This window comes from Alosa pseudoharengus, unplaced genomic scaffold (assembly GCF_046254945.1).
Source record: "Alosa pseudoharengus isolate Yale_2024_CS ecotype anadromous, Long Island Sound unplaced genomic scaffold, YU_APseudo_1.1 YU_APseudo_1.1_scf_2, whole genome shotgun sequence".
Classification (NCBI taxonomy): Eukaryota; Metazoa; Chordata; class Actinopteri; order Clupeiformes; family Clupeidae; genus Alosa; species Alosa pseudoharengus.
The window spans coordinates 250,812-275,930 of record NW_027468663.1 but is presented as its reverse complement, the minus strand read 5'-3'; the positions used below and the strand labels follow the sequence as shown (position 1 = coordinate 275,930).

Genomic DNA, 25,119 nt, shown 5'->3' with positions numbered 1-25,119 from the left:
CATTCTACAGTCTAAATTTAAAGCACGTTGAATCCCTGGGAAGATCTGCGTGTTGTGCGGAGGAATTCGTTGATCGATCTTATTGATGCAGTCCTTCAGTTCACTCCTCCCCATAGCAGGGAACTTTCGTTGCAGTGTTGAGACCACAAAGTTTTTCACATTCTGCGGCAATGCTCGCTTGCCCTTCGCTCCATCCCAGTTGGTGGTTTTGCTCCAGGCTTTATAGTGTTCCTCTGTGACGATGGACTTGAAGAGCAGGCATCCGTATCTGCCCACTTTGTGTTGTAGGCTATGCATTTTTCCGACACTTGGCTGCAAGCTCCCCTCCCCCACCCCCTTCTTTCACAAGCAGTGCAACTTTCTGAAGCGGTGCCTTTTGAAGCTAATGTAACAAATACCAACAATATTGTTGTGTGGCAATAAAAGTATCCAGGGTTTGCGCAAGTAGCCTAAATATATAAATAAATTAAGGACATACAATCCTTAACGTGAAAAAGCTTAACGTAGCTTAATGTCCCAAAACAACAAGTCGTTTTATGCGCTCATTATAAAGAAAGTTTAACGTGTCCCAAAACAGCTGTCAATTAATCACCAAACGTCAAGAGGGTTGAGTCTGAATGACACCGAGTTTTAGACACTGAGTTTTTGAAGTTAAGAAATATTTTCGTAATAAAAATGGTCATTTAACCAATAAAGGCTGAAAACATGTAGCCTACAGTACATGCAACCCAGCAGAAGACTATTATAGGCTATTGGCAAATCATTGAGCATCATTCACACATTGTATTCTGCACAGTTTCTACACGTGGAGCGCTAATGTGTCTAGGCATACTGTAAATCATTCAAAATGTGTGAAAGTCATTAGGCTGGAAGCGTGTCTACTGTCAGTGACTAATGCGAGAAGCGGGTTCTGTGTTGTAGGCTATGCATTTTTCCGACACTTGGCTGCAAGCTCCCCTCCCCCACCCCCTTCTTTCACAAGCAGTGCAGCTTTCTGAAGCGGTGCCTTTTGAAGCTAATGTAACAAATACCACCAATATTGTTGTGTGGCAATAAAAGTCTATCCAGGGTTTGCGCAAGTAGCCTAGCCTAAATAGGCCTATATAAATAAATTAAGGACATACAATCCTTAAAGCTTAACGTAGCCTAGATTAATGTCCCAAAACAAGTCGTTTTATGCGCTCATTATACATGGATTTCTATGAAACGTCACGAAAACATGCTGTGCGCAACCAAGAGGCAGAAAGCACCATAGAACAGCATAGAGCAATGCAAAAGAGCAAAAGAATAAAATGAGTTTTTGTGCTGACAACTGCACCAATTCGAAATCACGATGGTTAGAGAATGTTAAATATGTTCGGAATGCATGTCTTCGCCAAAAATGACAAAATACGATGTTATGTTAATAATGCAAATGAACGGCACACTTTGAAATATAGTCGGAAATGAGATGTTATTATCATTGAGACAACAGGGGTATACAATAAAATCCGATTGTAGCTTACAGCAGCCGACTATTTAGGTTAAGTTTATAACGTTGTGGACGGCCACCAAGCGTCTTCTGCCCCACAGCTGCGGCACAGTCTTGAATGACCGGATTCATTTTCCTTTGTCATATGAATGCTGTCATTTTGTTAACATTAGGCTACTGTTAAGGAGATGCTGTAGGCAAAAGCTATATTTCAACCTCGTTAGTTCAGAACTATTCACAAGGTTTCTGGGCAGCATTTTAATGTTCTGTTAGTAAGCGAACTTCTCATGACTACCGACAAAGGAGCCTACTGCCAGCTGACGAAGCTCTCATTTTAAAACATTACTGAGAGACAGACACTGTACAATCAAGAAATCTTGCCACTGAATCCAAAACTATGTTTAACATTATGTACAAGGCTTAGGCTACAGTGGACTAGCATGTTGCAGGGGCTGCTAAAAACACAGAGAAACGCACTGAAAACTCGGCCAATCACAGCCCTTGCTGTCGAATGCGCCGTCTGGTTCGACCGTGGAACTCCACAGCAGACTATGCTGCCCCCAAGCGGCTGCAGTTGTACTTACATTTCACCATTCACCATGATCGTGAATGAAGTGTCAATTTTTAACGGGGACCCACTGTAGATGAGGTTTAATATAGTTGGAATGACTGAACTAGGTAGATGAGGTTTAATATAGTTGGAATGACTGAACAGTTAAATAGGTGGATAGTTTAAAAGGTTTAATTATTTGCTAGGTAGATGAGGTTTAATGTAATTGGAATGACTGAACTAGGTAGATGATGTTTAATATAGTGGGAATGACTGAACTAGGTAGATGAGGTTTAATATAGTTGGAATGACTGAACAGTTAAATAGGTGGATAGTTTAAATGGTTAAATTATTTAATAGGGAATTATTGTAGCGAGGACTTTTATTTTGAAACAGTTGTGGACAGAGGAAACAGTTGAACAAATGTGTAGTCTTAATAGAATGAGACTGTATGCTTAAAGCCTGAGAAACTGACAGTTGATGCAGGTGGCCTGGCCACCTGCCACAAGATTCTAATTGCTGTGATGTCATAAAGGCCCAATGTTAAGTCAATGGTGAAATTTTGATAGTTTTTAATTAATAGTTTAAAAAGTATAAAAGTTACAAAGATGAAAAATACATAGCACTCTTGTCCCAAGTAAGACCTACGTAACAAAGTTTGAATGAAGTTTCTACGTTAAACGGTTGAAGCTGCATTAAATGCGTTAGAAGAAGAAGAACTAGAAAAGCATTTTCTGAAGGGAATACAGTGCATGAAAATGCAAAAAATATGATGTAAAATATCATACAGAGTAAAAACAAACTATATTGGTTGCTAGGTAGATGAGGTTTAATATAGTTGGAATGACTGAGCAGTTAAATAGGTAGATAGTTTATATAGTTAAATGATTTGCTTGGTAGATAAGGTTTAATATAGTTGGAATGATTGAACGGTTAAATAGGTGGATAATTTAAATGGTTAAATTATTTAGGTAGATAATTGACGATAACTGACAGTTGGAATGGCTCTAATGTTTGCTAGCAGTTATGCTAACTATGTTATCAAAGATAATAATGTTAACCAAGTTACTTAACTTAGTTAACTTCTAGTAGTAGTTAGTAGTAGTTAGCTAACATGCTAACTATGTTAACCATGTGACTTAGCTTACCTAGCTAATCATTTTTAGTAGGTATGTTAACTATGCTAACTAGCATGCTAACATGTTAAGTATGTTAACCATGTGACTTAGCTAACTTAGCTAATCATTTTTAGCAGTTATGCTAACTAGCATGCTAACTATGCTAACCATGTTACTTAGCTAACTTAGCTAAACATTTTTAGCAGTTTTGCTAAAAATGCTAACTAGCATGCTAACATGCTAACTATGCTAACCATGTTACTTAGCTAACTTAGCTAACTAGCTACAGTGGGTAGGAGTCATAGTTGATGACAAGTAACAGTTACAATGGCTGAACAGTTAAAAAGTTCAGTAGTTTAAAGGCTTAAATTGTTTAGCAGTGAAATATTGTAGTGAGGACTTTTATTTTGAAACAGTTTTTGGCAGAGGAAGCAGTTGAACAGGATGTGTAGTCTTAATAGGGCCAGTTTGTATGCTTAAAGCCTGAGACTGGCAGTTGAGATCCAGGTGGCCTGAACACCTGCCATAGGATTCTAATTGCTGTGATGTCATAAAGGGTAATGTTAAGTCAATGGGGAAATTTTGATAGTTTTTAATTAATAGTTTAAATAGTATAAAAGTTACAAAGTTGAAAAATACATTGCCCGGGTGTCCTAAGTAAGATCTACGTGACAAAGTTTGAATGAAGTATACGTTAAACGGTTGAACGGTTAAACGGTTGAAGCTGCATTAAATGCGTTAGAGTTTCTTACTTGAGTCCTAGTTGTAAGTGCTTTAGATTCTAAGTAAGCACCTATTTGTGCTCTATCCTCTTTGTTACCAAATAAAATAATCTCAGTTTTGCTCTGATTAAGTTGTAAAAAATTATGCTGCATTCAGGTATTTACTTTTTCAAGGCAAAGACATAAGGAGTCAATAGGACTCAATTTGTTTGGTGACAATGCAAGGTAGACCTGTGTGTCATCTGCATAGCTATGATATGCAATCTTGTACTCTTTAAATATTTCACCAAGGGGGAGCATGTACAAGTTAAATAAGAGTGGCCCAAGAATGGATCCCTGTGGCACCCCATATGGCATAGTATGTTTCTCAGATACATAGGTACCAATAGAAACAAAATACTCTCTGTGATCTAAATAAGACTTAAACCATCTAAGGACAGTATCAGAAAGCCCTACACAGCATTCTAGTCGGTTGAGAAGTAATACATGATAAACCGTATCGAAAATTGCACTAAGGTCTAACATAACCAGGACCAGTTGTTTTACCTGAGTCTGTATTCAGGCGGATATCATTTAATACCTTTACAAGTGCAGTTTCGGTACTGTGGTGTTGGCGAAAGCCTGATTGTAGGTGATCATAGATGCCATTTGTATTTAAATAGTTATTTACTTGGTTGAATACAACTTTCTCAATAACTTTGCCTATAAAGGGGAGGTTTGAGATGGGCCTGTAGTTGTCTTTTCTGAGTCGCTACTGCTGTGGTATACCTCCATGGTGCTTTACATTTCCTGGGGACGTTTTTAAGCTTGGTAGGTGCTACAGAGTCAAATATCCTGACAATATTGGCGTTAAACAGACTTAGATGGTCCTCCACATCCTGAGTTGTTATGCATGGTGTAATAGCCATGGCTTCTTTAAACAGACTGCAGGTATTCCCATTAATATACCTCTTAGGGACAGTTTCGATTGAGTTTGGCTAATTGGAGAGACCTGTCCACTAAAGAATACACAAAAAATGATCAGATAGTGCTAAGTCTATAGCATTAATTGAAGAAATACAGATACCCTTACTGATAACTAGAACCAGAGTGTGACCTTTGATATGAGTGGGGCTGTTAACATGTTGTACAAGATTAAACATATCAAATAAAACAGTGAGCGCTTTAGAAGATATGTCTGTAGGATTGTCAGTGTGAATATTAAAATCACCAGTAATGATAAAATAATCAAAATCTGTAGATATTATTGACAGCATTTCTGAGAAATCGTGAATGAAATTGGAGCAATATTTTGGGGGTCTGTATAAAACAACTAGTAAAACCTTAGGCACACTTTTCAGCACAGTACCGAAATACTCAAAAGAATTAAATTCCCCAAGTGAGATTTGTTTACATTCAAAAGTCTCTTTGAACAAAACAGCAACACCCCCACCTCTCCTGCCAACACGGGAGACCTCTTGAAAATTAAAATTTGGGGGGGCTGTCTCAATGAGAACTGTTGCACTACCATTACTCTCTAACCATGTTTCAGTTAAAGGACAATTCCGGCGCAAAATGAACCTAGGGGTTAATAACACAATTGTACAGAGTTCGACTGTTCGCTGGGATTTGTTTTTATGCTAGTCGAATGTGACCAGTTTTATTGCAAACCGCTAATTAGCGTTTAACGCTAGCCTTCGGGGCAGACGTACAAAAAGTAATCGCTATTTCTATACCACTTAACAAGGTTCAAAATAGCACCACTATTACACGGTAGCATAATGAGGGTCTCTACATGTAAATCGAAGCATTGAGAACTTTGTAAGTTTGTAACCTCGCTTTCTGTGGGGTCTGATAGAAACAGAGATTTTTTATGCCCTACGTTTTATGTTTTTTGCTAGTGTACTTCAAGTTAACATGGGGGCGGTGGTAGTGTAGTGGTTAAGGAGCTGGGCTAGCGTGCAGTAGCCTGAAAGTTGTCGGTTCAATTCCCGGCTTCCACCGTTGTGCCCTTGAGCAAGGCACTTAACCCCAAGTTGCTCCAGGGACAATGCGATCCCTTGTAATATAGCTGACATATGTAAGTCACTTTGGTCAAGAAGTGTCTGCTAAATGTAATGTAATGTAATGTAATGTAACATGATATGATGTAAATGTTTTCTCATTTTAGGTATTCTGTGCAGCTTGCTGCAGTCTGAAAAGCAAACTGATGTACATGGACAGGAGGGAAGCAAGAGTTTGTGTTACCTGTTACTCTACTCTGAATTGTAAGTTGGTTTGGGTAGATATGAAGCATACTGTTCATTATGTTAAGTTGATGGTAATTTTCATAATTGTAGCGGCCAATAATGTAATGATTCTGGCTGTTTTTAATAAGGCCAAAATGTATTAAATTGTCAGTAACGTCATAACAATAACATTTCTGAAGCAATATCATAGTAACATTTTGCCAATAATGTTATTATTAAGTTATTATGTTATTTGCTGATTATTATATTATTGGCCTGGTAATAAAAACCTTTAAACTGGAGCCAATAATGTAATAATATACTAATAATATATACTAATAATTTGTTTCAATGGTTGCTACAGTATGTCGGTTGCTAGGTAGGTGTTGGTTTAATATAGTTGGCCCCCTATATGAGCCATATTACACATTAAACCTTATCTTTAATGTATATTGTATTGATGGTGTGTAGGTCTAATTGAGTGTCTGTCACTTTAAGGACGTGAGATTAGCCTAATTACATTTCTGAGTAGATTGGAAGGTTTGCATCTCACTGTTTTCGGCTTTTTAAGTTCTATGATTTTGGTAAGCACTTCACAAACCACAAGCAAACATGACATGAGCTAACAATGACATCACCAGATATACAAGTTTGCCAATGGGTTGCATAGGTAGGTTAGCAACACCAGGTTGAAAGATGCATTAAGCAGATGATTGGTCAAATTTGCAGAAAAGTTGCTGTGTTTGGACAAAATTGCAAGGTTGTCCAGAATTTGCGGGAATTGGTTGAATTTGTGTTCATTGTTGCGATTGCAACATCAAAAATGCTGGAGGGACTGCCGTTACAGATTGCGGTTGATTGAGACTGCAACCAGCCAGTTGTGCAGTGTGTGTAATGTTAAATTGGTTTGGTTGTTGATCGGCCAGGAATTGTGTTTCTGAAAAAAAACACATGGAAAGGCACATTTCCTTTTATATTTTGAATTATGTACACTTTACAAACAATGCCTAAAGTGCAGTGTAAATGTAGGCCTATTTCGGTGACCTTCCAATGGAGACTGACTTAATTTATGACAGAGTTTTACATTAGTTGAATGATGGGGGCAAATTTTGGACCCTGTACATTTGCCAAAACATCATCTTCCAACTATCATCAATGAATGAAATTATGATTCAGTTGAAATTCTTGGTGATGAATTATCACCATAGAGTATAGATGATGATGTGATATGCACAGCCCCACAAAATAGCAAATTGCATCCAAATTCAAACCCCTTCTCTGTTGTACTCGTCACACAGTTATAACGCATATCACCTGAAAGGGCGCAACCAGAGAATTTCTAATAAGAAGAGAACTTTCACTCTCGGAACACTTCCGGTTTCCGAAACTGGCTGCAGTTCACCTAGCACTCAGAATGAATGGAAGCCTTTGGAGCTTCACTGACCAATTAGCATTCATTAGCAGAATGCTAGCACGTTAAAGCAAGGGTTCGGAGTGAAATTCACTCCGAACCCTTGATTTAAGGGAAAAACCTGTAAAATACCAAACCCTGTAAAATACTAAAAGGATCATGGGTATTTGTTTGTTTCACTGATGGAAACCCCATATTGTAGTTGTAAAAACTATGATGACTATGACTGTTTGATGACGATGACTAAAACTATGATGACTATGAATATTTTGTATGAATTTTTTTGGCCATAAGCAAGTGAAAAAAAATAAAGTTAGCTTCATAGAGTCCCTTTGATTTTGCACTCACTAGCGATCGCCCCTAGGGGAACTATGGGTGAACTGCAATCAGTTGATACAATGAGAGTTAATAGGAATTGAACAGGTTCTCTGTAAACGGGCTCTGGCGCAACCTAAGCTTTCCAATAATATTAGCGGCTAGTTGCTATGATAAACAGTTTGCGAGAAAATAACATGGAATTTACATGAAATTTAATCATAATTGAAAACTTCCGGGTCACACTACAGATGGCTCCTTGAAACTTGCTCCCTGACGGTTTTAATCTAATCTAAAACCCTGAAAACACTTTTGATAACAATAAAGCGAGAATTAGCGAACATGAGCAAAAACAGGGTTAACTCAAAGGGCAAAAAACAACAATATACGAATGAAGATACTGAAGAAATGTTACATCGACACATCGCTAGCCGAGGCAACTCCCCGCTTCCAGGTGAAGAGGAGGGAGCGGATGTTAGCTTGCAAAGTATACTAAACGAACTGAAGGACTTCAGACGGCATAACAAACAGCATTTCACAGAAATCAAACAAGAGCTTTGTAGAACAAACAATAGACTTGAGGAAGCAGACGGAATTGACGGAATTGAAACAACACTAATGGCAGCTACGACACTATTGAAAAGGTTATCCCAATGCCAGTCTAACATGGAAGCTAAACTATTTGACCAGGAAGGTCGGGTACGTAGAGAAAACATCAGAATCTATGGCATTGCTGAAGAAGAGGAGGGAGATAACATGATTGACTTTGTGCAAAAACTACTGAGAGATTCAATGCATCTACCACCAGGTTTGGACCTCAGAACTGAAAGAGCATACAGAACACTCGCTCTTAAGCCCACTGACCCAGAGGAAAAACCCCGGTCAAGTTCGTATCATAGTCAAGTTCGCGAGTTACAAAGTCAAGGAGGAGGTGATCCGCAAAGCCTGGCAGAAGAAAGAACTTCTCCGTTTCTATGTGGACCATGACTACCCATCAGCTGTCCTCAAGAAGCGAATGGAGTATGCTGAAGCAAAGAAAATATTGAAGGGGAAACAAATTAAGTTTCAAACACCATACCCAGCAAAGCTACGCGTTTTCTACAATGACGGCACACGCCTGTACCAGACCGTCACAGAAGCGACAGAAGATATGGCTCAACGAGGATTTCCAATTACCGTCATACCTGTTCAAACCAGCACAGACAGTCGAGAGATCCAACTCCTATCCTCATGGAAAATGCTCGGAGAACGGCGCACCGGACTTGGAGCTTCAAACTCGACCGACAATTAACGCAACTAAAGAAGTTGTTGTTGTTGTTGTTGCCTTGAAAGAACAGTACAGTGCATTTTCATGCACTGTAATAAAAGGTCTGTAGCATAGAGAGAGGGATGTAAAAGTGCTAAAAGTCATGTAGGTGTGTGTGTGTGTGTGGGGGGGGGGGGATCATGAGTGCTGAGGAGTGAATGAGTGCAATGTCAGTATAGTGTGAGTTCAGAGTTGGGAAATGTTTGAGAGTGCTGAGGAGTGAATGTGTGCAAAGTCAGTATAGTGTGAGTTCAGAGTTCGGATGGCCTGGGGATAAAAACTTCTCCTGAGTCTCTCAGTTCTGGCTTTGTGACTACATAGGCGTCTTCTTGATTTCAGCGGTAGGAATAATCCATTGTTAGGATGAGAAGAGTCCTTCAGGATCTTTCGGGCTCTTAGGAGTACTCTTCTGGAATAGATATCTTGTAGAGCAGGGAGTTGAGTTCTTATAGTACGTTCTGCTGAGCGCACTACTCTCTGCAGAGTACTACAATCTCTAACTGTGGAGTTCCCATACCAGGTGATGATGCTACCAGTTAGAACACTCTCAACCCCTGAAGTGTAGAAGGCCTTCATGATGGATGTAGAAACTTTGAATTTCCTTAGCTGACGAAGGAAGTAGAGTCGTTGTCTGGACTTCTTCAGAACATATTAAGCCATTCTCACTTCTCTATCCACCCATGGCTTCTGGTTAGGGAAGCTTCGGATCTTTACAGTTGGGATGATGGAATCAGTTAGCATATTGATGTAACTCAATGATACTTTCGTAAACTCATTGATGTCAGCAGAGTTCGTCTTGAACATCTCCCAGTCAACGTTGCTAAGGGCGTCCTGTAGCCTGGCTTCCGATTGGTCAGTCCAGCGCTTGACCAACTTCGTCACTGGGGGGTCCCTCTGACTTCTCTGCTTGTACATAGGCAGTAGGAAAACAGCGGCATGATCTGATTTTCCAAAAGCTGGTAAAGACTTAGCTTTGTAACTGTTCTTGAACTGTGTGTAGCCCACGTGTAGGGAAGTGAATGTGTTGAATAAATTCAGGCATGGACCGGTTCAGATGTACTTGATTGAAATCACCAGCCACAATAAGCGCAGCTTCAGGGTGCGTGTGTTGTTGTCTATTTAACACTTCTTGCAATTCTGAAACCGCAGCATCTGTGTTGGCTTGTGGAGGAATGTAGACAGTGTTGAATATTACCGAAGTAAACTCACGGGGCAGGTAGAAGGGTCGACAGATGATCGCTAGATGTTCTAGATGAGTGATAGCACAGTCCGGTACAAGTTCAGTTAGCCATTTCTCAGTAAAGCATAGAATGTTACAGTCCCTGATGTCTCTTTGAAACTGTATCCTCGCTCTTAGTTCATCCATCTTGTTCACAAGAGACTGGACATTGGCTAAGAGAATGCTAGGCAGTGGAGGCCTATGAGCTCTATTCCTCAATCTGTTACGGGCCCCGTCTCGTTTTCCTCTGTGTTTTTTCCTTCTGCGCCGAGACGCGTCTCCATGGTTCCATGATGCATCTCGGAGAATCTCAGTCGGCCAGGTAGAATCATCGATTAAAACATCCCGAAACAAAAAAGGCAATTCATTTTCGATGTTTCTGAGTCTAACACCATCATACGTAATCAGTGCAGTGGAAAAGTGCAAAAAATTAGGGGTTAATAAAAGGTAAAAGAGTAAATAGGGTAAATATGGGCGGTGGTAGTGTAGTGGTTAAGGAGCTGGGCTAGCGTGCAGTAGCCTGAAAGTTGCCGGTTCAATTCCCAGCTTCCACCGTTGTGCCCTTGAGCAAGGCACTTAACCCCAAGTTGCTCCGGGGACAATGTGATCCCTTGTAATATACCTGCCATATGTAAGTCACTTTGGTCAAGAAGTGTCTGCTAAATGTAATGTAATGTAAAATATAAGAACAAATTAGGCGGAGCAACCAAAAAGGCGTCCGAACGTGGCGGCACCATGGCATCAAAAATACTTAAATATGAGATCACTGTCTATCACTACAAATAAGTAGCAATCCTAGAAATACATTATGGAGACTGCACACTGGTATTTTGAATAATCAACAATTCACAACCAAAATGAAACAAGAAATTGTAAGAACCTTGATAGAAAATAATAATGGAGAGGTAGGTCCAGGTATGGGACACATTAAAAGCAGTTCTTAGAGGAGAAATTGTTTCCTACTGTACACGCAAAAAAGAAAGACAACTGAGATTATCAGAATTAAACAGTGAACTAAAAGACCTTGAGGCTAAACATAAAGAGGACTCAAACTCAGACCTTCCTCCAAGGCTCAAGGAAATTAGCCTGGCCTTGGCCTGTCTACGTACTTCTGGTCGATTTCTTTTCCCTACAGTACTCCGTCTGGAATAGGTTGATTCACGCTCGTTTACTTCGGCAGTTGGGCAGCCGACCAACCAGTGAACAGTGATTACATACCCAGGCATGGTGTTTCAATTACTACGTCCCCGCCCCTGAAGCAGATCGCTTGGAATACATCAACGTAGGGAGCGAAAATGACTTATACTTATGAAATCTTTGAGCAAATGTAAATAATAGTTTAGCCTATTAACAGGAGTGTCATGAACAGTGGAGTAGGATGTTATATCGTCAGCTAAACTTTAGTCATAGATTTTGTCACTTGAAATAGGCTACGAACGTACCCGAGTCAAACTGTAGTTTAGTAGGCTACATGGTCGGGTCAAAATCGCTATTTTTCAAACACTAAGAAGGCTCGACATAACTTGAAACTTTGATCGAAGCATCATCAGTGTCTCTACATATGAACTCGAGCATTAAGAACATTGTTCGTGTACACATAGTTTGCTAAAAAGAAAGATTTTGGACAACTCACTCCTTGCAAGATGGCAAAATGGCAGCGAGCAGAAAAAACAAGTGAGTTATTCAAAACCTCTCTTTTAGTAAACTCTGTGTACACCAACAATGTTCTCAATGCTCGAGTTCATGTGTAGAGACACTGATGATACTTCGATCAAAGTTTCATGTTGTGTCGAGCCTTCATAGTATTTGAAAAATAGCGATTTTGACGCGATTGTATCAAAAAAATAGTAGCCCTATAGGAATCCCATTCAAAAGGTAATTTCACCCGAAAACGACAACGCATACAAGCTTAAAAGTGGCGCTTTGGACCTACTTATGCATTTATATGAAAGTTTGACTTGGGTAAATTCACAAAACACTATATGATGCATTTTGGCGAGAGATACGCAGATGAAACGTGTGATTGTTGATGCACCCGTGCTTGTTATGGGCGTGCTGCAGAGAAACTGCTCTGTATGACGAAACGCCGGTTGTTAGTGATTGGTTCAAAGGAACTCCAATGATTTTAAACCTCAAACTGTGCCCTCCCACCCGGAAATAAACGAACGCCTATGGATCTAGGCCAGACTCTCTGCGAAGTCAGAGAGTCTGGTTTCCAGGCTACAAGGAAATTAGAAATGAAATTAATGTTATGTACTCACAAGAAATACAGTGGGTATCAGTTAATTTTGGACGGTTTCCTGCATGAATCACGCACAAATCACACACGAATCGCACACCATATTCTCGGCAGAAATGGCACAAACTGCAGTTGACCCAAACAACCACAAGGTGGCACTTGGGAGTTCTGCCACTACTATTTTTTATGTGACTTGTGTTACGGCCGGCCAGCTCGTGAACAGACCGCAACATAAAGGGAGACAAGAACAGTTTCAAATTTAACCATTTATTAATATTGATAGCAACATTAACAAACTAAAGTGTCTAGGGAGATGAATGTTGAAGAGTGCGTGTATGCGTGAATATGTGAATGGTAGTATCAGCATGTAAGATGAATAAGTGAAAGGCAAAGGGGGGAAATAGAAATAAAGAGGAGAGAAAGACTAACGTGCCAGTGTAAAGGACTATCAAAGTGCCTGCAAGAAAGGAAGAAAAAGTGCCTACCGAGAGAGAGAGAAAACCCCTTTTATAGCCCCACCCAATACAGGTGCACCTAATAATGTAATTAGCCTAACCAGGCCAAGGCCTGACCGTGCACTGACAGACCAGGACCTGAAGGGGGCACAGGGGGTCGTAACACTTGACTTACTGCTTCCATGACACACCCAGTTTCCAAGTCAGTCCAAGTCAGTAGAACAATCAGTAGAACAAGACAGTTGAGCCATTACCAAACATATATGATAATACAATAGCGTGAGTTAATACAGGGATTCCCAAACTGTGGTACGCGTACCCCTGGTGGTACGTGAGCTGCCACTGGGGGGTACGCGAGATGAAAAGGGCAATGGCGGAAAGGAGTTAAAAATGATTAATTAATTAATACTCTAATTAATTAATAAATAATACATAATTTCGAATCGGGTTATAATGATATGGAAACGTGAAATTAAAGGAAATCATTTGTAAACTCTATAATAGGCTATGTCTTCATTAAAAAAATAAGCTACACACAATACATGTGATTTCCTGCGGGCAGCCAAAATATCTGGCGCGTAGTTTCGTTGAAGTATAGGCTAGGTAGAACGCTGCGTAAACATGGAAAAGTGGCTAAAAACTGGGACACTGTCCAAAAGGCCTAATTAAAGCGATCGAAGAGGAGAAGCAAGAGAAACAGAGCAGGACACAGGTAACGATGGGATGGGGGCAGACTAATGAAGGTGGAGATGGAGCGCAGGGGGATAAAAGAAAGAACGAGACAGAAAAGACTGTGCGAAGAAAGCAAAAGTATGATGAGGCATACAGTATAGTCCTAGGCTTCACGTGGATTGGGAGACAGACTGCCCAAAGCCACAGTGCGTGGTCTGCAGTGAGATGCCACCTAACCATTCTAATGTGGTTCTCCACACTGTTTTTTTTTTTTAACGTGAGAGCTCATAGACCAGTTGTGCATTTTGATTATGTTATCATGTAGGGCGGCTAATTAAACAACGATGCCTGGAATGCGTCAATAGAATGTGTTACTTTATTATGTGTTGGATGGTGGGGGTACGCGAGCCGAGTCAGGATGTAGAAGGTGGTCCGCGGGGGGAAAAGTTTGGTGAGTTAATATATCTTATACCCTATTTGTCATGGTTATTTATAGATTTGATAGTGTAACGATAGCACATGAGACACTTGGAGACTGGACACCAGAGACGGATGTGTTAACTAATGCTGGCTGTTAAATAGACGTCCAGATCATAGCCTGGACAACTTGTATCACAATCAACTTGTCTTGGACGTCCATAGACGTTGAGCAAAAAGGGGTCCAAAATACGTCAAAAAGACGTGGTCGCCATACTCCAGAAGACATCTTTAGAGTAGTCAGAATGAAAGGTTTTAATACGTCTTTTCTGGACGTTGAATAGATGTCTCATTTTGGGTGTTACATAGACGTCATTTAAAGACGTCTCAAAGACTAAATTATTGAACATCCAGAAGACGTTCTCAGAGTAGCCAGAATTAAAGTTTTTAAGACGTCTTTCCTGGATGTTGAATATATGTCTCATTTTTGTTGTTACATAGACGTCATTTAAAGACGTCTCAAAGACTTGAGCTTGAGACTTGAGTAAAACAAAAATGAGACACTGTCACCAATGCTTTACATCAGCCCCCCCCCCCAAAAAAAATACCAAAAAAACGGTGCACATCAATACCTTGAAATTAAACATATCACAATTCCTAATTTTATTATTGATACTTTTATTAAGAATAACAGTGTTGTTTTGCCGTAAGATGCGTGTTCACAACAAGGCGTGTGTTTCTAGTGCCTCGCCTCCCCTAGTCTGCATTTTTCCTCACACACACACAAAAGCGCAGTATTCACAAAGCCTTTTATCTTACCACTAGGAGTACTCCTAAATCGCACTAAACGATTTTAGCTAGGAGTTTTCTTGTAAAAGTTATTCACAAAGCCTTTCAGACCTACTTTTAGTAAGGAAAAATGACAACTCCTAAACTAAGAGTGAGTCTTCGTTGCTATGGATGACGTCATTACTCATGCACAAGCTTGACTGAAGTGGCCACCTTGATTGGCTGATGATTGTAACGCAGGAATGATTCCAAACACCTCCCTTACGATGATGAGTGACAGGTGTCAGGTCTGAGAATGCGTGCGCTACACAAGGAAGGAAGATGATGAATAACTGAATAAAAAGGCCTAGCCTAAATGAATCAAGAGTAGGCCTAAGGCAAAACAAATAGCCTAGTAGCCTAATGAACCATGCGGATTGATCCAGTATCTTTGCAACATTATTAAATGAATCTGTCACCATATGCCTATGCCTATATGTTTGCAAAGAGGATAACATTTTAATTTGATTCACAATGAGACGTATTTATATGATGAGAATGAGTAGTTTTGGTTGTTGGTGGCGTTAATGCATCCTTAGTTATGCCTACAATGCAAAATTGTTCCCTCGCGATTGGAAGCTCCTGTAGCCGCATAGGATTTCAAAACATCGCAACGCGAAATGCCACAAAAAGCTGTTTGTGAATAGGTCTTAGGGAGTTAGGAGTCCTCTCGACTTCTTTTAAGCTGTCCCAGACTTAGGTGCTACTTTTAGGTCTAAAATGCTTTGTGAATTACTTTTAGTGAGAAAAATTAGGAGTCCTAAAGTTAGGAGTGACATGCCCATTATTTTTAGCAGTTGCTCCTAAATTCGCCAGTTAGGAGCTACTTTTAGCCTTTAATGGCATTTCAGAAATAGGCTATGCAACCTATTATACATCTGGGGCCGTATTCACAAAGAATTTTAAGGCTAAAAGTAGCTCCTAACTGCCGAATTTAACTCCTAAAAATAATGGGCGTGGCACACCTAACTTCAGGACCCCTTTTTTTTTTTACTAAAAGTAATTCATGTAGCATTTTAGACCTAAAAGTAGCACCTAAGTCTGGGACAGCTTAAAAGAAGTCGAGAGGACTCCTAACTCGCTTATAAGACCTATTCACAAACCGCTTTTTGTGGCATTTCACATTGTTTTGAAATGCGTATGCCCTACAGGAGCTTCAAATCGCGAGGGAACAATTTTGCATTGTAGGCATAAAAGGGATGCAATAACACCACCAACAACAACCAAAACTACTCATTGTCAACATGAAAATTAAATGTAACATTTTATTGTGAATCAAATTAAAATGTTCTCCTTTTTGCAAACGTAGGCATATGGTGACAGATTAATTTAAAAATGTTGCAAAGATACTGCATCAATCTGTATGTTTCATTAGGCTACTAGGCTATTTGTTTTGCCTTACTCTTTATTTATTTAGGCTAGGCCTTTTTATTTAGTTATTCATCATCTTCCGTCCTTCGCACTACTTGTGTAGCGCACGCATTCACAGACCTGTCACCTGTCACTCATCATCGTAAGAGAGGTGTTTGGAATCATTCCCGCGTTACAATCATCAGCCAATCAAGGTGGTCACTTCAGTCAAGCTCGTGCATGAGTAATGACGTCATCCATAGCAACGAAGACTACTCTTAGTTTAGGAGTTGTCATTTTTCCTTATTAAGAGTAGGTCTGAAATGCTTTGTGAATAACTTTTAAGAGAAAACTCCTAGCTAAAATATTTTAGTGCGATTTAGGAATACTCCTAGTGCTAAGATAAAAGGCTTTGTGAATATGGCCCCTGGAGAGTTACTTGCTCACGTCATGTCTGTCATTTCAGTAGGCTATAGGGTTCACCAAAGGGGAAGGAACATTGCCACTTATCTCTTCTATGATCCCAGAAAGATTTTCTTCGACTTGATAATTTTTTGAACATTTATTTTATCTAATGACACAGAAAACACAATGAATTGCACCCACATAATCCTTACGTAGGCTACTATGCTTTTCACTAGCCTAAAACTGTGACACTGAAGGCTAATTACTTCCATCCACGTATTTCTTAAAGTGACAGGCCCTTAATTAGACCTAGACACCACAAATGTGCACTCTAACCGCCCAAGTCGCAATATTGCGACAAGCGTCATTACTGAATAAAACAGACGATAGACCCGAGTACAGTGTAAAATCCCATTTGTACTCTTGACCACTAGTTGGCAGACACCCAGAGCTTTGATTCAAGCTCAACCTTTTTTTTTCAAAGTTTACAGTAAGCACGCGAGAAACACACTAAGAAGACGTGCATTACCTCCATAACGCGGAAGCGATGCGGGCCATAGTTTTGCACAAATTCAAGCAGAAATATACCAAATGTTGAAAAAAAAATTAATGTGTGATGAAGTCTTGGGTCTGTTATTCACCTTTTCTGATTCTGAAGGAGAATATCTGCCTTTTGGAGAATATGATGGATCGTCTATTGACTGATAGTCACGGTGCGTCTGTGAATGGAGGTGCGTCTTTGCGACAGTGTCCACTAAGCTTATTTCGACCCTCTGCCCAACATAGCTGGAGGTGCCAGTGGCAATAGTGATGATAGTGTCCGTAATGGACGTGGTATAGACAGCAGGGGTTGTAAAAATAGGGCTCTGAAGAACTACAGTCACCCGCGATAGGAACTGATTGGACCAGGCTTTATTGTATAGTAGCATAGGGTTTATGATTATAGTAATAGTGGTAACACTTTCTATGAAGGTTGTATTTATAACGCCCTATGAATGTATTCATAATGTTTTATAAGGTGTCTATAAAGCATTGTAATGCTCATTATTACCATCTATATGTATTCACAAGTCATCATAACCAATTTCGTGATGCATTATGACAGCTAATTATGAATGATTATAATTTTAATCTGAATAATGCATTATAAATATGTCCCTAAGTAAAAGTACTGAAGTACTTGTTTTTAAAAGTACTTGAGTATCAAGAGTACCTACATTTTCTAAATATTGCATTACTACTGCCACAGTGCTTACATTTATGTACAGCATGGTCCTACATGGAGTTATGAAAAATGTTAATGTTAATACCTTGGAGAATGTAAAAGGAATTGAAAGTAAAGTACCATGTTGCCAGGGATGGGCAGTTTTTCTAATACATGTATTTAAAATACGTATTTTCAATACAAAATACTATTTTGTAATTGAAACACTTGAAGCGAAAACTATCATTAACTTGTTCAGAAAATTTAAATAGTCTGGCGAGGTGGGGCCACAGGTTGGCACATTCCCGGGATGGACCTGCTGCGTCTTCATCCATTGTTTCGTCCATGGTTTCGTCTCTTATCTAAATCTGACCATGGAGTTAACTTTGGCAGAAAGCTGAAGGTGATTGCTGATAGGCTGTCCCAATCAGTGGCGCCTGCACAATCCAATCACGTTTGAGAGGGAAACAACAAAGATTTTTCTTTTTTCCTTTTCTTTTAGAAGAAGTAACGGGTACTCACGGTTATGGATATAAATGTAGTGGAGTAAAGAGTACAATATTTGCCTCTCAAATGTACTTGAGTAAAGTCATGAGTACTCCCCAAAAATGATACTCGAGTAAAGTACAGATCCCTCAAAATTGTACTCAAGTACTGTACTCAAGTAAATGTACTCCGTTACTGTCCAGCTCTGTCTAGCATCTTTACCCCATATGCACAATATTATAAATCACTATGTTAATGTCATAGGTGTTATTTGTCAGCTTTAGGTAAAGTAGAGCAAATGAGGTGTTGTTATAAATAGATATAAGGTTATTATAAACAAATATGAGGCACAATGAAATGAGAGCCTGGACAGTAAAGACAAAAGGAATGACAAATGAAAATAAAGTGAACTAAATGCATTCCTTTTGTCTTTACTGTCCAGACTCTCATTTCATTGTAGAATAATATGGTCATATTCTTGTCACTTTACTTAGAGCTGACAAATAACACTTATGATATTGCATAGCTGTTTATAATTGTGTGCTAGGGAGATGTATAAATTATTATAACTTCATTAAATACACTTATAGTTATAGATATATATAGGACTACAGTAGAAGGCAAAGCAAAGTAATTATGATGCATCATAAAACTGACAATTGAGTAGGCAGATCTTGACATATTTATAATGCATTATTCAGATTAAAATTATAATCATTCATAATTAGCTGTCATAATGCATCATAAAGTTGGTTACGACGACTTGTGAATACCTATAGATGGTAATAATGAGCATTACAATGCTTTATAGACACCTTATAAAACATTATGAATGCATTCATAGGGCGTTATAAATACAACCTTCATAGAAAGTGTTACTATTGTTGGTTTACATGTAACTGTTTTCCTGTTCATTTGTTATGTGGGTGAAATAACAAAAAAACATCTAGTATTTACTGAAATGTGCATAATTCACGGTGGTTACCATCCAGTGACATCATAATATGCAAATAAGATGAGTAAATTTACCCCCTTCATAAACTTTTGTTCATACTCAATGATTTTCACATTTACAGTAGGACCTTATCTCTGACCACTTGCAAGCCATGGCCTTTTGAAATTTTGATGTTAAAATCCAATTTTTTTTGAGGAGAGGTCAGATGATGCACTGAACATCGCGAGACTTTGGTTGAGATCCAAAATGGCAGCGCACTGAACACTGACGCTTGTAAACAGGAATACAAAACTTTTATTTCTTTGCTGCTAAAAACAATTACTACCTCTCTACAACTCTCATCAAAAAACGGATTATATTCTCCACCTTTTCCGACGGCAACCTCTTCATTTTGGACGTTATGGCATCTGAACCCAGCAGGAAACGTACCCGTGACGGCTCAACAGAGACTGAACCAGAATCACCTCCCGCTTGCACTACTTCTACATCCATCGAGGTCAGTTTATTACAATCCATAAACAGCAAACTTGCAATACTGGAACATCTGCACGCAGATATTAAAGACTTAAAAGCCAGCCTCGAATTTTCCCAATCACAGATCGACACACTCGCATTAGAAAACCGTGAACTCATGCCCCAGTTACAATTAAATGGAACATAACTAACCAGCAGCAACCAACTAGCAAATAGTGAACTGGAATTTCCTGTTTTCCACTTTAGGGAGGTTTGGCTTCGGGGAGTCGTTCATTAACTGGATTAAACTTCTATACACCTCTCCTTCAGCCACAGTAATCACCAATGGACTAACATCACAAAGTTTCACTCTTCACCGGGGAACTAGACAAGGGTGCCCACTCTCCCCCTCCCTATTTACAATCTTCATTAAACCCCTAGCAGCTGCCATCCGTCAGAACCCCCTCATCAAAGGTGTCCAGACTCCATATATGCATCATAAAATCAGCCTTAATGCCGACGACATTCTTCTCTTTCTTCAAGACCCCACAACATCAGTAAAAGAAACCATCAAACTCATTGACACATTCTCTAAAATTTCTGAATACTCAATCAATTGGAATAAATCTGCAATTCTCCCATTACATCACAACAGCTGGAATGTGACGGCCAACTCTTCACCTATTCCACTCTGCACTAACTAGATCACTTACTTAGGGATAAAAGTCTCCCCCAGGCTGTCAGACTTATTTAGCCTAAATTATTCCCCTCTACTCACTTCAACAGATGATAACCTTCAACGCTGGAAGAACCTCCCATTATCCATCATGGGCAGAATCTCGGTAATCAAAATGACAATACTGCCCAAAATAAACTATTTACTCTCTATGATTCCAACCCAGCCCACCCCACTCTGATTCAAGTCTCTCGATTCATTAATCACTAAATTCTACTGGAAAGATAAGACCCCAAGGATCAAACTCACCACTCTCCAAAAACCAAAAGTACTGGGAGGACTAGAGGCCCCACACTTCCAGCACTATGCCCTGGCCAACCAGCTCCACTTCATTTACAAATGGCTACACCCCACCCCCTCAGACAACACCTGGTTAGACCTAGAACAAACAATCTGTAAAGAAATTAAAATCTCAGATCTCCCTTTCTGCAGTCAGTCAATCAAAAAACATCCATCCTTCAAAGCCCCAACAATTTCATCTACTCTGACAGCCTGGTGGAGATTCTACCACATCACTGATTCACCTATAGCACCATCAATTCGCACCCCGATTTGGAATAACCCAGATTTCACCGTCAATAAAAAACCACTTAACTTTCACACATGGATGGGAAAGGGCATCACTCACCTTCAAGACATTCTTCAAGACAATAATCTGGCCTCATTTTCCTGTTTGGTCCAGAAGCACGGCATCAAGAGTAAACACTTCTTACAATACCTGCAAATTAAATCATCTATCCTAGGAAAAATTAACATCCAGACAGCTAACCTTGACATTCCCCCACCAATCTCAGAGCTGCTTAATATTCCCTCTCCCAAAAAAATACTCTCCCAAATTTACAAAATTATATCTCGTTCAGAAAAAACAATTGGCCTGCCATATCACAAATGGGAATCAGACTTATCAATTACTCCCGGTGCCGACTTCTGGACCAAAATGTGCAAAAACATCTACCTCATGACAAAGAATAGTAATCTACAACTAATACAATACAAGGTTCTTCACAGATTTCACTTCACTGCACATAAATTGGCTAAAATGGGGTTTGGTTCGGATCTATGCTCTCACTGCACAAAAAATAACCCAGACACATACATCCATGTGGTTTGGCATTGCACTCCAATCAACCACTTCTGGGTGAGTGTCACAAAATCTCTCTCTTCCATCTTTGGCGGTCAAATCCCAGCATCCCCTTCCTTATGCATACTTGGTGATACATCCACAGTCAATTTAAGCAACTCCTGCAATAAAACACTGCTGGCAGCGCTGACTATCGCCAAGAAAACAATCCTCATGAACTGGAAATCTAGGAACAATGTTCACATCACTCATTGGAAAGACTCTACAGTATAAATACTCAGGATACAACCTCTCCTTGGTACCCCTTTATCACCTACTTACAGTCCTGAGCCTGACCCACACCATCATAACACACTTCATCAACAGATACACATATCATCGAACACTGGGCAGGGGGTGGTAGCTGGAACTATTATTGTTATTGCATTGCATGTAAATGCAATGGACTATTATCACTGTTCTTCTTATTATCTGTTATTATTCTTCTTCCAACCAAATTTGACGTTTAATGACAATAAAACCACTGAACCGTTTGACGTCATTCAAACACTCCTACAAAGGTATTGAAACGGACAATTGTACATTGTAATTTTTACATTTGTGAACCTTATACTTTTTGAGATATTTACGATAAAAGAGCAATAAATTCCCATTGACTTAACGTTGAGACGCTTTGGCGGCAAATATGCATTGTTACGTACGTGCTAATTAAGCTTTACAGCTGTGAAAACATTCCAACACTAGAAGCAATCTAACCTTGAAGTAGAATCTACCATTCCACAGCTGCGGTAAACCTGAACGTTAACGTTTTGTCGCCTGCTGTAGAAGCTACTGCACTGCTCCTTACCTTTCAGAGGGTTTCTGCAATTACAGACAAGTAAGTGTTCCATTTTTTGGTATTTGACTTATTTAGAACTCGTCAAACATTATGTCATGTAAGTTAGCATTAACGTTATATGTGTGAAATGAGTGGTCGTCGATATGGGTTATGTAAGGAAACCCACTTTTAATTAACGTTAGTGCTAAATATGTAACGTTAGTCAAACGTTAACGTTACAGTAACCGGTTAGCTGTAGGTAACGATATAAATAGCTAACGACAGTCAAACCTAACGTTAGCTCCCGGCTAACGTTTAACGTCAGCACTATATTTAGCTAACGACAATCGAACCTCAGCTAGTTACAGAAGGTAAGTGTTTTGGTTTTTGATATTTGAGTCATTAATGTCGTCAAACGTTATGTTTCCTATTAGACATTCTCTGGCAATAACGTTAGCATGTATGACAGTGGGTCACAAAACTAACGTTATAACGTTAGAAAACGTTAACGTTAATGTTAGTGAAATAGTTAACGTTAGCACCTTATTACGTTGATATTTATTATGTAAGGAAACCCACTGTTAATCAACGTTAATGTGGTCGACTTTACAGTGACTGGATAGCTGTAGGTTTTGATAGCTAACGACAGTCAAACGTAACGTAACGTTGGCTCCCAGCTAAGCACTAACATTACATTTCATTAGGCAGCAGCGTTTTTCTAGAAACTTAAACTCTGGTTCAATTTAACATTAGGACCTAGGTCACTTTCCACAGGTGTATAGAATCAAGCACCTAGAATAGATTATGAATGCAGACTGGTGCTTGATTATACTGTGTGAAGAGACCTGATGAAACCAATCATGGTTTCATTCATGGCATGAATACATTGTTGATGGTCGTAACGTTATACTGTAGCTTCTACCGTTCACATTTTAGTTAAAGCTAACATATGTTCCTGTTTTTATTTACCAAACGTTGTACACCGCTTGTTTGTGTAAACAGGCCAGGCTACGTTTTCATTCTGCTGTTGATGTAAATACGATCACGGTGTGCTATCATAGTTCGTTTTTTGATGGGTTTCATCAGGTCCCTTTCCACAGTTGTATACAATCAAGCACCTAGATAATGAATGCATGGTGCTTGATTAATACTGTGGAGAGGGACCTTATGAAAGCCATGAATAGGCTACTGTTAGGAAATGGACTATATGAAGTATTGTACAGAAGTTGCGCTATAACGTTTGTGTTGTCTACATAGGCTACAATAGTATGTTTGCTTGGCCTACTCATTTCTGCATTGTTCTGGCCTATAAATTAAAGTGTAGCCTGGCACGTGAATCGAGCTTTCCAGTTGTACATTGTAATTTGTAGGAAAAAATGGAAGGAAGGAAGGAAGATTGATCAGTCCTTACTCATGATTATCAACAGCAACAACAAACCCATGCCTACAAAGTTTTCTAAGCTGCTTACGTTTTATTTAAAAAAAAAAATATGATTAGCTATCAACTATCCTTAAACTGAAAACAATAAAACACAGAATTCTGCTTTGTTTGTAATTTAATATTATAGGCTAGTATTTAACTACCAGCTTGATGGTGCAACAATTGTATTGTACTCTACCTTTTTTAATTGTCCTACAATTGTAGAGAATTGTTTAAAAAGCTTAAACTGTTTACCATGGTATCCGTTAAGTTAAACATGTGTCAGCCTAATGTAATGTAACTTCACTTAAATAAATAAGCTGTATTGAACAATTGTACAATTGCAGACATTCCTTGTATTGTTTTGGTATAGCTGTTAAACTTGCTTGCTTTTGTCTTTTAGGTTCCAGACCAGACCAGTGGTGATGACCATTGACATTGTGTGTGTGCCTGTCTGTGCACACCTGTCAACCATACATCTCTGACAATGTTGCTAGCAACATACCTACTAACATACATTCTTACAAACATCTCAACATATCTGTGCACATACCATTTAACCATACTGAGACTGAGATCTACACTGAGACATTCTGAGAACTATTGTTGGAACTTGTATACCTGTGAGTCATATTTGTCAACCATTCATACCTTTGAATCATACCTGTGCTGTAACATCTGTGAAACTTAGTTATGCTATTAGACCTCTGTTTTTAGACCTGAGCTGTGCTGTGTGAAAATTAAGATTCTAACTAAGTTCTGTCTAAAACTGATCATCCGAAGGGCTGACTCTTTTATTCTTTAGTATATCACCATTCAAGTTCTGTAAGAATGCAAATTCAGTAGACATCTGTTTTCTCCCATATCATTATTGGTTAACTTTAAAATTGGTTTCAACAACTTTGATTTTTTTTACTTGAAACTTGCATTGGTTGTTAAGTGTTCATTAGTGTGTTCTGAGTATCACTGTGCTGTTTCTGCAGTACTGTATTAAAACAAAGAATGTTGATCAATATTGAATTGACCATTTATTTTTACTAACTGTCATATACTCTAAGCTAACATCTAACCAAGTAAGTGGTTTTCAAGAATACTGTAAAACTGTGTAATCTGAATAATCATACTGTAAGTAATATAATGTTATACACAGCTTTTTTGCATTTACATGCAATGGTAATTCCCTGGAATTGCATTTTCTAGTTGTTATTATTATTATTATTATTATTATTATTATAAATAGCAAATAAATAGCATCCCCTCTTTCCCTCCCCCTTTTATTTAC

At 39.0% G+C, this 25,119-nt stretch overlaps 1 protein-coding gene across 5 annotated transcripts in view; it reads left to right on the top strand.

Annotated features, from left to right (window-relative positions):
• Positions 1–25,119, top strand: part of LOC143133613 (zinc finger FYVE domain-containing protein 9-like) — a 244,690-nt gene that overhangs the window by 43,210 nt on the left and 176,361 nt on the right. For all 5 annotated transcript variants that reach the window (XM_076293365.1, XM_076293364.1, XM_076293361.1 and 2 more), the window contains one exon: positions 6,011–6,107. In XM_076293365.1, the coding sequence (XP_076149480.1) occupies positions 6,050–6,107 (58 nt within the window). In that variant the 5' untranslated portion in view covers positions 6,011–6,049. The remainder of the gene's footprint in view (positions 1–6,010; positions 6,108–25,119) is intronic.